Raw genomic sequence first — 16046 nt, forward strand, 5'->3', positions numbered from 1 at the left:
AGTGCCCGTAGAAACTCGGAGGACATCCATGCTCCATTCATCCACGCTCTCCGCCTTTCAATGGACCAGTGGACAAAGTGCCTTCTCTTCAATTTTGGTTATTCAAGGTTCATCGACGAAAGCTCATTTTATCCGTACGAAACTTATTGAATTCATAACCACTTTTGAATAAGTTGCGATCTTGTAAACGGTGACTCCCTCAGTTTTGCATGAGAATACAATGACCAAAGCAAGAAGACATAATAAAAACTACGATCTGAACCAAGAGTTTGGGCTCTCTCTTTTTAAATAAGACTTACAGAAAAAAATCAGAAAAAAATCTTATTGTTAAATAATCAAAATAATATTCTTCGGGCATTTTTCAAAACTACGGCTCGATTTAAGACTCCAAAATTATGAACATTTTTGGTCAACATCAATGTATGTACTTACATGGCCACTCACATAAAGTAGAGAAGAGCGCCTTCAACCCACTGCGTAATCTCAATGCTAAATTCTGACACCACTATTCGTGCGTCATGACAGTCAATTTGCAACGCCGGCTAATTGAAGGCGAATCATTAGCCCAGGCAACAAGGTACGAATTTCAGCAATGTGCTACGTAATTTTTAGTGAGCCGAACCTCCGGGGGTGCCCCACTTGGCATCCAATAGACCACTAGACACGGTACAAAATGAGGCATTCTGATACATGTTTTTCAACTAAAATTTTACGTAGATCACGTTTCAAGGAACGAAAATTACTGAAACTAACTCCTAACCAAGATATTCCATGTTTCTTGACGCGTGAATTCAAACTTCTCGCTCATGAAAACTCAAGGGTCTGCGTGAGTCAAGTCGCACATTAATCGTTACCGTGGCAGTCTCTGCGATACAAAAATTTAGTATAGCCTCAATCATGATGCTTTGGCTCAGCTATGGTAAATTGTTTACACTTTGAACAATAAAGGGTGGGAAAGGAACAATGCTGGCTTGAGAAGCCTGCTGAAACCCTTGTAAGGCGCGATTTGACTCACGAAAAGTTTTGTGTTTCTTGTGACTGGGGAATTCAATAATCCCGTAACTGATGTAAAACGGAAACGTTACCTGCTCATTTAGGAGTTGATTTCAGTAATTATTGATGCAAGAATCGTGCTCTACGTGAAGTTTTACTTGTAAAACATGTATCAGAGTGCTAAAAATACGTATTTTGTGTAGTGGTCCATTACCAAACCAAAAGTTCTCCGGATGGCTCCGCTCTGCTCAAAACGCATAAAGGCGCCGAGAGACAACTATTTCGACTCTCGTGTATTGTGGTGAAGTATCACAGTATTTGAAGGCTTTTTGAATCTGGCATATCTTCAATCGCAGATATTTTGGCTTGTGGTTTTCGGACATAGGCAATCTCGACTTGCGAGAGTAATGAGGTTCTTGTGATCGGGCAATTCAAATATCCCGTAAACAATGTATAGTAAAAACGTTTATATCTTAGTTAGGAGTTAATTTGAGTAATTTTCGATGAGAGAATAATTTTTTTCGTGAAATTCTGCTTCTAGAACATGTAACAGAGTGCTTAAATTCGTACCTTGTCTGGTGGTCCATTGCCCAGCCTCCGGAGATGCTCCACCTGGCATCCAAGAAGTCCAACTTTCAGGGGTACCCCACTTGGCATCCGAGCAGCCCAACCCCCCGGGGGCTGCCCCTTCTGACATCCAAGTGCTCCCCTAGTTGTCCAAGGGTCCCGTTCATTTCCGCTTCACTAGAGGTACCCGCTAGGGCGCGGCTCGCCATATCAGTCATGTTGGAATATGTATGCGCACTATTTGCCAAGTGGGTCAATTAGTGAAATAACTAAGACGCCTAAAATTGAAGTATTTATAGCTATCGCTTGAAGCAATCGGAATTTTGGAACAAAAAGTTACATTAGATTAATGAGGGGAAACAGGCCGATGCGCGGAAATGCATATCGACGGTGAAACTACCAAACCACGTATCTCGGTTTGCGACGTCGCAGACTTCCTGTCATACTTTATTTTTTAAATGAAAAACTACTAAACGTCCAGTCTTGAAAATTTCTGTGATTTTTCCTCTTCGTGCCGAGAAAATTCTGTGAAAAGTTCAAGAAATGATATTGATTTGGTCTACTTCAAAAAAATAAAATGCGAGCGTAGATTTTTAAACACCGCAAACGAGATATGTACGTGCTTTGGTAGTTTCACCGTCGATATGTCGGTTATAATATACGTCCAAATTAAAATTACCGGACCATCCCTCAGGGACAGAGCCGGATTAAGGGGTGGCCACGTGGGCCGGGGCCCATGGCAGCAAATTGTGCAATCTTTTTTAATGTAGGTGTCAAAATAAGAGAAAAAAGTCGGATTCAGAAAATAAATTACAGACGAGAAAGGAAGACAAAATCTCTAATTTTCTGAGAGTAATAGTACGGTGATTTCTGATTTTGCCGTCTTTTGGTGATATAAGACACAGCTCCTTTAATAATTATAGTCGAGTTAAGAGAGAAACCAAACACGCAATTTGACCTGGAGCGGAGCGGTGCAGAGATCAATGATAACGAGGACTAAGATGAAAAGGAGAAGCCATCGGCGCGGCGGCGGCGATCGGCATGAAACGCATAGCGCCTACAAGACTGCATGAATACTTCACGCATTGCGTCCAACACACTGCGGTCAGCAGGGTCAGTAGCAGTCGGCTTGAAACGCATAGTGCCTGCAAGACTGCATGAATACTTCACGCATTGCGCCAAACAGTGCGATCAGCAGCGGTCGGCGTGAAACGCGTAGCGCCTACAAGACAGCACGAATACTTCACGCATTGCGCCAAACACAGTGCGGTCGGCGCAGCGGCGGAAGTTAAAATTATTGACCACATTTATGTTTGTTCTTTCATAATTTTTTCGTTTGTTTATTATAAATGGAAGGCCTTGTCCAAACAGGGATGGCTTTACGGAACTTAACTTTCGCGCAAAGCAGAACGAGATACACATTTCTGCACTAAAGCCCGAGATACGCGAAAACAGTTTTACTGTTTTAGGTGACTTCCCGATTTTTTTTACTGTAGTCTCGTACTGGCGGATATACACGACATCTTCAGCAGCACGTTTATGCAGCTAACTAAAAACTGTCAAAAATCGAGGTACGCACTTCTGCATACATTCATCATCGATATATGTAATTATTGTAACCGGCACAATTGCACATAATTATTATGTTTTTCATGAATTAAATAGAATAAAACTAGGAAAATTATTACTAAATTCTTGATACGCTAGAAAAAAAAAACACATTGGATCTAGAGTCCGGACTCTTAAAAACATCGACAAGAAAAAGTAGGTACTCTTGATTCAATCAGAATCTCGCTTAAATCAAGAACCAAGCCTCTTAATATAAGCGGATTTCGTTTTGATTCAAGCGAAAATCTGATTGAATCAAGAGTATTTTTTCTTGTCAATGTTTTCAAGAGTCTGAACTCTAAATCCAATGTTTTTTTTTTTTTTTTTTTTTTTTTTCAGTGTATAGTTTTCAGCGCTGCATCGAAGCGAACGATGGCACCACAGCGAGAGACTTTCGTTTGATTTTCCTCCCATATGAATGTTCCTCTCACCCTAACGGCACAAAGCCTTGGCTCCGCACGTCATACTCCACTCTTTTTTTTGAGAACATTAGAAGAGATCGATCATTAAAATGGGACGTTCCCCGATACATTACACATAGAGGCACCGTTTTTAGATGATGATAGACATTTTTTCAGCAAAAAACTAGAATCGTTCTATGCACGTCACCATAATCACCCAACCTACGTCGAACATCCGAGCAAGGAGAGGAGAGTGGATAGGTTATTGCGCGAGAGATCGCTGTTAATTGAAAAACCACTGGCAAAAAAATCGCATAGCAACGCCGATGGATGCCGCGAATTAACTCGTCAACTGAGATATGTCCCGCGCGCGCGCTGACGAGTATACTCGTCAAATGAGCAACTCTTATGTATGTTTTTAACAATCTAATAGTTTTTCGTTACACTCTGTCTAATCAAGATTGTCCTATGAAACATTCTCTCAGTCAGGAAACAACTTTTGAGTCTGAAGTTGAACTCTCAGTCAGAAACAACAATTTTGATGCGCGTTTTATTTTGCCGTGAGCAGAAAGCATTTCATCCAGTTTGCAGAAAATTTAACAAGTTTTAACTTTGGAGATAACCAACTTTGTCGTCAGATCAAGCTCTCGCCGATCACAGGCCCTATTCCGCCATAAACGCCGATTTTAAGCCATTTTTGCAAAATTTGGCAACTTTCGGGCAACAATTTCGTGATGAAAAGTTGAAATTCGGATTCAGCGTCAAAAATTACTCAGGAAACTCTTGGAATTAAGGCTACTCTGCGTTTTTGAAGGCTAAAATGTCCATCTGCCTGGACTCAACAAGCGTCTTTGCTCTAAAAAGCTGTTCACAAAAATGGCCATACGTAGCAAAGAAAAACTTTCCATGCTGGGTGGACGCGGAATGAAAGGAACTGTCGATTAGACAACTTTTTATTCAAATCAAAATACAGCCTTTTTTTGATATTTGCGGATTTGTAAAAATTGATGAATTCAAAAATAAAAATTGGTAACAATGTATGTTAAAACTAACAGAACACTTAAAGCATGAACGTATCTTTAAACTGCGCATTTTTAAGCCCAAACCGCGACTTCATAGCTAAATTTTAATGGCACCTACGAAATTTTCGCGTTTCTAACTCGGCAACGATGTAGCGCGCGCGGCGAATTTTTTGTGGACTTGCCATTGCTAGAAAAAGGCGTGTCCTGTGAAAGGGAACAACATATCCAACTCCGGGCAAATGTAGGGGCATCCAAAACGCCGCTTTTGAATAATCCTCTTTGCAGTGTTCGTGGAACATTTCAGCCTGACCTGTCTCGAAAGCTATTTCCACTGTGCGTCGGAACGCTCGGGGAAATCACTAGCTCGAACGGAAACAGGATCGTTTAAACCTACACTGTTCGTGCCGACCGTGGTACTGTTTGTACTGTTCGTGCAGACCGTGGTACTGTTCGCACTGTTCGTGCAGTCCGTGGTACTGTTCGCACTGTTCGTGCAGTCCGTGGGCAAGACTGAAGCGTCCGTGCGATGACTGTAAGTGTCCGGTTGATGTTGGTCGTTGCTGTGGCTATCCATCTGCTTGTGTTGGTAAAGAAGAGTTCACAGATCAGTAGGTCACCTTACGTGGATGATGAATATCGAACGGTGCGGGATAGAGGTCCGGGGGTAAGGATACAACTTATAAAGTCGTCAAGATATAATTTATTTAACCCATTCACTCTTTATTTTGTTTACCCATTTTTGTGTGTTTTTTCTATTTATAATTTTCTTATGTATAGGTATTCTCAGTGAAACTGCAGAAAAACGCATATCGTTTGCAATGTTTCAAATCAAAAATCTTCGCTCCCATTTTATTTTATCAAGGGAGACCAATTGAACAGTTCTATTTGAAATGTTTACAGAATATTCTCTGTTCAGAGTAGAATAATTTAAGGATGAGATTTTAAGTAATTTTAATTCAGAAAAGCAGTTTTAACAGGAGGCCTACGCTAACGAAAAAGTATGGAAAATTTTACTAGGAATATTGCGAATTCTACTTTATTTTTGACAAAATGATTCTGGAGGCTTGAGATGACCAGCTCTCTAGTAGCATTTACCGTCATTTTGGTAAATGTGATTAGTCACAGTCATTGCTATCATAGTGTCTGTCGGTGATTATCATACTCATATCATTGTCACTCAAACCATAGTTTTTTCCGTGTGAAAATGGACCACTAGACAAGGCACGAATTCAAGCATTCTGATACATGTTTCTTAAACAGAATTTCACGTAAAACACGATTCGCGCAACGAAAATTACTGAAACTAACTCCTAACGAATATATTAACCTTTTCATTTCACATTGGTTACGCGGATTTTGAACTGCCCGCTCACCCGAAATTCAAAGCTCTACGTGAGTCAAATCGCGCACTACAACGGTTTCAGCAAGCCTCTCAATCAAGCAATGTTCATTTCCCTCCATGTGTTGTTCAAACCATAAGCAATTTGCAATAGCTGAGCCAAAGCGTCAAGCTAGAGGTTGCCAGATTTTTATATCGCAAGAGACTGTCATGATAAACGTTTAGCGCGCGATGTGAATCACGCAGAGCATTGAGTTTTCATGAGCGGTTGGTTTGAATTCACACATCAAGAATCATTTAATATCTTCGTAGGGAGTTAATTGCGGTAATTTTTGTTGTGCGCATCGTGTTCTACGTGAAATTATAGTTAAGAAACATGTATCAGAATGCTGAAATTCGTACCTTGTCTAGTGGTCCATTGAGGTATATATTTTTTGGCAGTTTCACCGATATCTACACGCTATTTTTGTTGGAACGATGCCTCATTTAACCCGTGATTCCGCAATCAATTTTTTTATACCAGTGGCGTGGCGTGCTTTGCAATAAATCGATTCATCTGTCATTTAAACCTATGGAAAAATATCTATAAAAAGAGTGTTCGTAACGAATACCTCAATAATCGATTCTTTACCATAACTTCAAATGGAGAAATATCGGTAATCGATCATTTACGCCACGCCACTGTTATATACCCTCTTCAAAGCTTCAAAGCCTGCCATTAATTTGATCGCACTTTTTTAGGTGTTTTTTTGGGAGGGGGAGGGGGGGCATAAACTAGCTTAATGAGCTTATGAATGTCAAATAAAAATCCTCATCTCTCACTCCTGCTTTTGACTCGCAACTCAATTATTGGTATGCTGTTTTCTTACACGATCCGTGATCCGTACCAGATTGACCAAAATGACAAGTAGCCGTCACTATCGAGCTGACACTCACTTGCACCAAAATCCAACTCCCCGCCTATGGTATACTGCCGTGCTAAGGAAAAACGCCGTATCAACCTTCAGGCATTGCCATATTTAGGATTGAACGGGTCTAAAAAATACCAAAAAAAACTAGTGTAGCCAAAAGTGGTAACTTGCCGAGGTACCAAAATGTGAAGCGTGACGACATAAAAAATGATGAGAAAAGATAGAGAGGTTTGAATGAAAAAAGAGAGGAGGGAGGAATTTGAATAAGGATAAATGAGAGACAAGTGAAAAAAGCCGCGGCGAGCCCAAATTGCCTTGGCTTGGAAATTTTTGGCGCGTTAGAAAGCTGAGAGTAGTGGATTTTTAACGCTTCTTACATATTTTCTTTATCTATTTTAGCTTAGGAGATATTGAATTGGTGAAATTACTTTCTGAACGCTCGTAAATTCGTCGAAATGTTGTCTGCAAATAACCTCATTCTCACATGTATATGCTTCAGCCAAGCGTCCAGTTCAAGCTAACGTCTCCGTTGTAGAAAATGATCAAAATTGATCCAGTTTACAGGCGTATCGATTAAAATCCAAAACATGGACACTCATACTTCTGGAATCGGAGGGACGTATATTTTGAACTCAAAAATCTATGGTGTATCTCAAGTTTCTGTAAAGGACTTTGATCGAAAATTCCTCGTAAAGGTCAAAAGTTTTCATTTTGTCTTCGCAAAAAAAATTTTTTTTTGGGGGGGGATGCAATATCAGGAATCAAGAAGGACGACTTAGGTCTTGTAGTAGTTACCCTTTTAGCTACGCCTAAGAAAATATCTGTGAGATAGCATGCCTGAGAAATTCATGGAAAAGTAATTTGTCATTTTTCCAATGTAGGCCCGGACTAAGAAATTACTGAACAATCCGGAAAAGTTATGGCCCAAAGCAGCAGTCATTTTCAGAATCGATGACGATTTAAGTAAGTTCATTTTTGTTTTTATTTTGTGTAAGTTTTAGCACGATGAACCATTTCATACAGAACAAATCCCTCCCAATCTTTTCTCGCCCTCCTTTGAATGGACCACTAGACAAGGTACGAATTTCATCATTCTGGTACAGGTTTCTTAACCAAAATTTCACGTAGAACACGAAGGGCACAACAAAAACTACCGAAATCAACTCCTTACGAAGAAATTAAATGATTCTTGACGAGTTTGACGAAAACTTACGTTTCATGTGTTGATACCAATATTGCTAAATACTATCGCGGGAGCTTTACCGCACAAGAAAATGACTTAAAAGGTTGAAAGTTAAATTGTTTACTCACTTGCATGTTTTTTTTAATTATTTTTCATCTGGTTTTACTCGGCGTACTGACCGAAACGCGTCTGCGGAAAAATAATTAAAAAAACGTGCGAGTGAGTAAACAATTTAACTTTCAACCTTTCAAACCAATATTGCTGTCTGGAGAAAGATAAAACGACGAAATGCCGGAGAAAATGTTGTTATTTTTTTTTTTTTTTTTTTTTTTTTTTTGGAATCACCCATTTATTTCATCAGCTCCAATCCTCTCAAAAATCATGAGAGGATGAAAATCTTGAGGCAATTTGTCTTTCAAACTCAACCCTAAAAAATTTAATGGGATCAGTCAAGTCGATTTTCACCGTATTACAAGATCAAATAATCGTAGAGTTGTTTCGATGAATAATAGACAAACTCATTCAGGAGATTATGTCGACTAGTTTTCCAAACAATATAAAGTTTATTGCGAAACCTGCTAAGTCGCTGGGGGAGATACTTATAGTTTCGCACGTTGGCTATCGATATTTAATCCAGTGGCGTGGCGTGAATTGCGATGTATCGATTGTTATGCCATTTAAACCTATGGTAAAGAATCGATTATTAAGGTGTTCGCTGCGAACACCCTGCTTATCGATCCTTCTCCATAGGTTTAAATGACAGATCAATCGATACATCGCGAAGCACGCCACGCCACTGGTATGATCCCCCCTCCCTACCTTTGTTGCTCCGAAAGAATACGTAGCACAGACAGGGCCAAAGTTTGAGTACCTAAATGATAAGTATTGTAATGTTTGGATATTTTTATATATTCGTCCGCTGTGAGTCTATAAAATAATCCAACTATCTCTTGGATCTTGGAAAAAAGTTAGTTAGTTAGTTAATATATTTTAAGACATTCAGCGGCGCAGGCTATTAACGTCTTAACAGAGAATTTTGAAAATGGGCGTATATAGATAATTAATGTTAAGAGTGACTTTACATACATAAATCAAATGTAGCGAGTTTAAGGAAAACACACCATACGAGTTATAGAAAAATGAGTTGTAATTTAATTCTTTATATGAAAACGGTTGTGCAGATTTTTCTGCAAATTTCAGGGATTTTCTACATCGTGCAAAGCAAATTCAATACAATTTTCGAAGGAATCCGCACAAACGTTCCCTCGTAAAAAATTGAATTGCCCAGGGAAATTTGGCAATAGCTGATGTGGCTTGGTTCCTTTCTGTTTAACGCGGTCCAATTAGTTTTCAATACAGCTAGTCGTAAATTTTCTCCTATCAAAAATCCTGAGTCGAGCAATATTATTTTCAACTAGTGGCGAGAACTGATAGTCGACCATCGATTTTTTCCCTCATGAAGTTATGGTACAGAATCGATTATTCAGACGCTCGTTGCGAACGCCCTGATAATCGATCTTTTTCTATAAGTTTAAATGGCATACCAATCGATACATTGCAAATCACGCCACGCCACTGTTCTGAACGTGAAAATAATCGTTAAACTGTGTCCTTTCCAGTAAGCCTCATAGGTATATGGAGGAATAAAGCTTCAAACATCTTCTTCCCGGTTGAAACTTGATCTGTCTCGGGCATTGGCGGATCCAGCAAATTGGCAACAGTGTCTTTTCTCCATTTAAACCTATGGAAATATATCGATCCTTGGAAGGGCCAGGTGCTCCGACAAGAATCGATTATTTAGCATAGATTTGAATGGAGGAAATCCGGTGTTGCCAAATTGCTGGATCCGCCTCTGGTCTCGGCCGCGACTTGAACTCAAAGCGTTTCTCTCAAACTAGCTGCTACTACTACTAGCAAGTCGCTCTTATAGCGCTTCTGCGCGCTCTGCGACACCCAACCGCCACCGGTAGCGATCCTGCCAGAGCTCCTTCGACAGATCGCATCTCCTCATTACCTGCCTTATTCCCTCAACCCACGATTTGGCAGGGCGTCCTCTACGTTTTCTGCCAGGGTGGACCCAATCCAGAACCTTCTTAGGCAACCTATCATCAGGCATACGTTGCACACACCATGTGCACATGTGTGTGGCACATGTGCAACGGATGCCAAACTAGCTCCATATGTATATAAAAAATTACTATGCACAAAGGATTTGCGTACTCCACAGCCCCTTTCAGCATAACTACGTTCACATACTTCCATACTTTTCAACTGTGAAACTGCAACAGTGTGTATATGTCATTCTGTGGGCTTTGAATCATACTTTCATTGTTCTTTAAATGAGACCTCCCTTGTTTCACTCCTCTTCGGAGCAGCTTTCGTTCTGGAAATTGAAAGAACTGCAGGAAAATTGAAAATTCCAGGAATCCTCTTTGACGTCATCGTGTAAAAAAAAATGTTTTCTAGTCGATTTCAATTCAGATCGAACTTTCAAAAAAGCTTTTTCATCCTAGGCTAACTAGGTATGAACCCCCTCCCCCTTTCATGCTTTCAATGAGTCAGAGGTTCTCGTCGATGTACTTTGGAAAAAACACTATATCTGAATGGGCCTGTTGCATGCAAGAGATACAGCCGCGCGAATAGACTTTTCAGAGGTTAAATGACACGAAAATTACGATGGTCTCATTAAAAAAGTCTGAAATACACTCCTTACTGCGCAATTTGCGTTGTTAGGAACGCGCTTTTTCAAATTTCCCGCGTCTGGGGGCAGTTTTCTAATCACCGGAAACGAGCAAACGGCGGGCTCGGTGATTTCCGGAAGATGCCGAGTCGTTGTTGTTGTTGTTATTTTTTCCTTCAGTTTGTTTACAAACCCAACGTGATCTCTTATAGTGGTCCATGTACGCTTTATGTGGTAACGAAATCGATCAACTTTTAAATATCCAACGCAATCCTTCTACATTTCATTTCACGATATCACGAGCTCCGATTTTTAGGTTATGTTGTCAGTTTTAGTTGACCGGAAATAGCCGCGAGTTGCCGTTAGAAAACTGCCCCCAGACGCGGGAAATTTGAAAAAGCGCGTTCCTAACAACGCAAATTGCGCAGTAAGGAGTGTATTTCAGACTTTTTTAATGTGACCATCGTAATTTTCGTGTCATTTAACCTCTAAAAAGTCTATTCGCACGGCTGTATCTCTTGCATGCAACAGGCCCATTACCTCGGAAACTTTAAAAATAACTTTTTCATCATAGGTCAACTCCGCATGAAACCCCCTATCATACTTGCAATGAGTTAAAGGTTCTCGTCGATCTACTATGGAAAAAGCATTATTTCTGAATTTCCACACAGGCACTATGATAACGCAGACACATGTGTGCCTGGAAAAATGAGGGAAATGAGATAAATAATTCATACAGGATGGCTGGCGCTGAATTTTAAAAAAATCCACGCGGTTCGTCGTTAAACCAGAATTTTTTAGAAAATGAAAGTTTTTTCTCAGTGGCTCGGTGGTTAGAAAATCCAACTTCTCCGCACATGTCGACAGAATTGCCTATCAAAAGTCGATTAATTTATGTTCATAACTCGCTTGTAACTAAAACATTCCGATTGTTGTATCTTTCACTGGCTTTTTGCTTTTGCGACAGTAAAAAAAATTAAGATGTAAGAAACTAAAGTTTCCTTTTTCTTTTTTTAAGATTGCCCGGGTTCAAAGATTTGTCGAACCATTATACGAGCCATGAAAGCATGGTCAGATAAAACTTGCATCCGTTTCAAGCAGAGGAGTGGAGAACATGATTGGGTTCGCATTTTTCATAACGAAACGCAATTGTGAGTATTTCCACGTTATTTTCAACTTTTGAATCTATTTGCCTCGAATAACCTCAAAACAATTAGAAAGAGGCACAGAGAGAAGGAGGAAGAGGGGGAGTGTGAAAGAGAATATAAAATTGTGCGAGCTATGATCACGAGAGGGAAAAAATACGTCCTACATAAACATGCTAAAATACTTTGAGTCTGCGGGATAATGTGACCAAAAAATGAATTCCCCCGGAATCATTTGCGGTTAGAGAGGATGTTCTTAAGGGTAAAAATGATATACATTCGTCCAAATTGCATAAAAAAATCTTAATTTTCTGAGATTCCGATTAAAGCATTTTCACTTTCGTCTCTTTTAATTTTACCATTTTCTTGTCAATTTCATCTTGTAATTTTTCGTGATCGGAATATTTGCGTAACACAAAAATAGGCTGTCTCCTGAAATTCAGCTCAATTGGATCTATTTTGGAGGCTACGACATTAATCAGAATATTTCAGAATTTATTAGCTGAAAATTGCAAGCTCTCGAAAAATGCTGATTTTCTCAACCCCTTATGCTTACTATTTTTTCTTTTAAAAAAAAAAACAAACAAAAAAACAGTTTTTTTAGTCCGGGGGCATAGATTCAAGAACAGCCTCATGTGTAACCGTAAGTAAAGTAAGTGTAAATTGTGTCTTAATATTTTCGCACTGCATGATGTGTAGAAAAATAGTTAGAAAATTGTGTTGAAAAAGTGTCGATGTTGTCAAGATAACATTTGCGTTTAAAGCCCAAAATTCAATGTGGCGGCCAAAGTGGGAGTTCGGGGGCTGGCAATTTTGAAATTTATCTTTGGTGTCGTGTTTGGAACCTTTTCCTACGTAATTTTCGACATAGGTTCCGAATTCGGCGTTCAAAATACGTTCCGCTCCAAAACCAAGATGACCGCAAAAATTCCCACTTCATAGTCATAACTCCGGTAGGTATCTACCAGTGTCAGGTATACGGTATCCAGCATTTCGTCGTAGTTTTCATGTAAAAGATCAAAAACTTACTACAGGCCCTTTTTATACTTCAATGTAGCCACATTCACAATAAATTGTGCTCACTGGCATTCATTGCAAATTGCGTTTTTCGTCGATCGAAGTGGCACGCCAGACACAAAAACTTGCTGCTGAAGATCTGAAAATTTGTCCATGGACACGCATTCTTGCTTAATTTCACGTGATTAGCCTAGTTCCTCCAAAAAAGTGCCTACAAATTCTTCTCCCCCACCTTCAACTTTGCCCAAATCGCAGCCAAAACGAGTCGTACTCATCGCAAATCACGTTTTTCGTCGATTTTTTCAAGAGGTACAAACCTCAAACTTACTTAGTATCATCCGGGGTGTTGATATTTAAGATTTTATTGTACTTAAGCACATACAGCACACCATACTCTCAAGTGTCGGTGGATTCGTTCTATCGAAAACAATGTTATTTCATTCTTTAATTTCCACTCGTAGCGGATGTTCAGCCGACAACGGGAGACAAGGTGGGGAGCAAGAACTTTCATGCGGTCCTGGTCAGTGGCACCATCGAATTCTCATGCACGAATTAGGACATGTTCTCACTCTAAAACACGATCACCAGCGCCCAGATAGAGACAAATATGTAAAAGTTATTGATCAGAACATTAAGCCGGTAAGTCACGATGATGGGTCTAGTGCACACAAGAGATGCGTGGAAGGCATGACGTGCTTCGCGATATTCGATTGATCTGTCACTATTAAACCCATGGAAAAGGATCGATAACCAGGGTGTTCAGAACAAGCACCTTAAGAATCGTTCCTTTACCATAGCCTCAAATAAGAATTTATCGATAATAGATTATTCCGCCTCGCCACTGAAAAATATCCTCTCAATTCTACGTCAAACGTAAAACGTAACGTAACGTAACGTAACGTAACGTAAACGTTCTACGTAAAAAACGTAAAATTTTCGTAGTTCTTGTGGTGATTTCTTTTCCAAAGTACTGCGTCTGCGGGTATTGTTTTTTTTTTTTTTTTTTTTTTTTTTTTTTTTTTTTTTTTTTTTTTTTTTGACATTAATCAGATTTGCTCATGGAGAGACTTAAGAAAACCTAACTGAAATAAATAAACAATTTTGAAAAAAAATTCTCAATTATAAGTTTCCAATTGTTTTCTCACTGCCTGATTTCTTAGAGTTGCAAGAACAAAAACTTTAATTGAATGTAAATCATTCGTAAGACACACATGTGCACCAGTTGATTTGATTGCTCAAAAATTAATTTATTTGACACGTACCTAAACAATATTATGACCATTCAAACCTTAGACATGCATATATTTATAACATTGTAAGGTGTAAGATATATAATACAGTGGATATCGGATATAACGACCTTGAAGGGACCAGCCATATTCGGTCGTTATAGCCGATAGTCGTTATAACCGATAGTGGAATTTTTACGCACGTACCCTATGTTAAAGAGCTGAGAACAAGGCTGTGCTGTAGGTGGGATTCCAGGGCCCGGTGAATTTTGCTGCTGATTCATTATCTCTTCAGTAACACCTTTGTTTATTAGCTTTATCTAATTTTATTTGAATTGAATATTTATTTAATTCATTTATTTTTTTATTCTAGGACTAATTTTAATTAAAACACTTTGTTTGAATTTGTAAAAACAAGGTATTTTATAATATTGAGAATACATGCACTACACACTACATTATGTTTGCAATACATATGCGCAATACCGAAGAAGTATAAAACTTCTAATTTGAATAATAGTCCGTGATTTCTTTTTGCTTCACAATCGTGTTCGCGTACCCTTTTTGTAACGCTCTATGGGCCGAGCGTAAAGTGTGATAAAGTGGAATCGTTCCATTCTGAGTTCAAAATTAGGAATTTTTGAACAGTTGTGATGGCTTCTAGGGCGTCTGGAAACGAGATCCTCTCCTCTTCGGCCTCTGTTGCTGTCGCTCAGGTCGTTATAACCGATCACCACATCTGTTGGGACGCGAAAACTCCGTCGCTATGACCGATATGTCGTTATATGCGATGTCGTTATAACCGATACATAAATACATTGAATGAATGGGATTTCAGCCGGGACCGACCAGTTTACGTCGTTATGCCCGATATGTCGTTATAACCGATGTCGTTATATCCGATATCCACTGTACATCGATAATATTAATACGCCGAAAGGAAAATTAAAAGTCTTTGTGCTTCCTATTCTTTTTCCTATGATTTCAACTTTTAGTGATGCAACCTTCGAGAAGGTCTTTTGACATTGACCATATCGATGCAGGATGCCTTAAAATTTAATTCTAGGTTCAAAGGTAATACTCCTAGATCTTCTCGCAATTGATACAACTTAGGAGAACGTGTTGAATTGTACTTAAGTGAAATTCTGCAACAACTTTTCTTGATTTTTTCAGTCAATTACGTTGAGAGCAAACAATTGGAATGATATTTTCCATTAATTGGATTGTTTACAATTCCTATATCCAGAAATGTATCAAGTTTAAGGAGGTTTGAGATGTTGATGCCTCCCATAACTAATGTTTAGCTGACTAATATGTTTACTGATTTCACAGGGATTTGAAAATCAGTTTGAAATAAAGGACCGAAGTGAATTCAACATTTTGGGACTCCCGTATGATCGACATTCGGTAATGGCGTACGGTGCGTCAACATTTTCAAAGGTGAAGTGATTTTTTGTGCTCAGTGGAACTTTAATTCATTTCATCCAACCTACATATCGATCTACGTACTAGTCCGTAGGCGTGAAAGAGGCAAAAGTAAGATACCCAAACTACAGCTGAGCGACGGCGCGGCGGCCGGCTGGCCGGAGCACAACTCGCATTGGCGCCTTCAAACCTAAGGAGATACTCTCAGCATTGCGCAATGCGTGAAGTATCCCCTTAGGTTTGTAGGCGCCAGTGCGCGTTTTGCGCAGGCGCGACGTTAATATTGCATCACTCGGCGCATATACCGTGCCAAAAAAATTATAAAAAATGAACCTGCGGCAACAATTCGAAGTTCACGGATAAATAACGAGCAATTCGAGAAAACCGCACTGAAAAAAATTCTCGGCCATTTTACCACGGTCCGTTGGCACTTTTACCATCTCACTTTTTTACCAATTATTGGTAATTTTACCAAGACAGACTGGTAAGCTTACCTAAAAACTGGTATTTTTACTGTTTTTTTCAG

General features: G+C 39.4%; 2 protein-coding genes across 2 annotated transcripts in view; one reads left to right on the top strand and one right to left on the bottom strand.

Annotated features, from left to right (window-relative positions):
• Nucleotides 1-16046, bottom strand: part of LOC109044729 (uncharacterized protein in vnfD 5'region) — a 354911-nt gene that overhangs the window by 179419 nt on the left and 159446 nt on the right. The window lies entirely within an intron of this gene.
• On the top strand, nucleotides 11694-15656 carry LOC109044665 (high choriolytic enzyme 1-like). The gene is made up of 3 exons (XM_072305539.1): nucleotides 11694-11855; nucleotides 13328-13505; nucleotides 15428-15656. Exons 1-3 carry the CDS (start codon nucleotides 11764-11766, stop codon nucleotides 15542-15544), a joined length of 387 nt encoding a protein of 128 aa, XP_072161640.1. The 5' UTR covers nucleotides 11694-11763; the 3' UTR covers nucleotides 15545-15656.

The sequence above is a fragment of the Bemisia tabaci genome, chromosome 10 (assembly GCF_918797505.1).
Source record: "Bemisia tabaci chromosome 10, PGI_BMITA_v3".
Classification (NCBI taxonomy): domain Eukaryota; kingdom Metazoa; phylum Arthropoda; class Insecta; order Hemiptera; family Aleyrodidae; genus Bemisia; species Bemisia tabaci.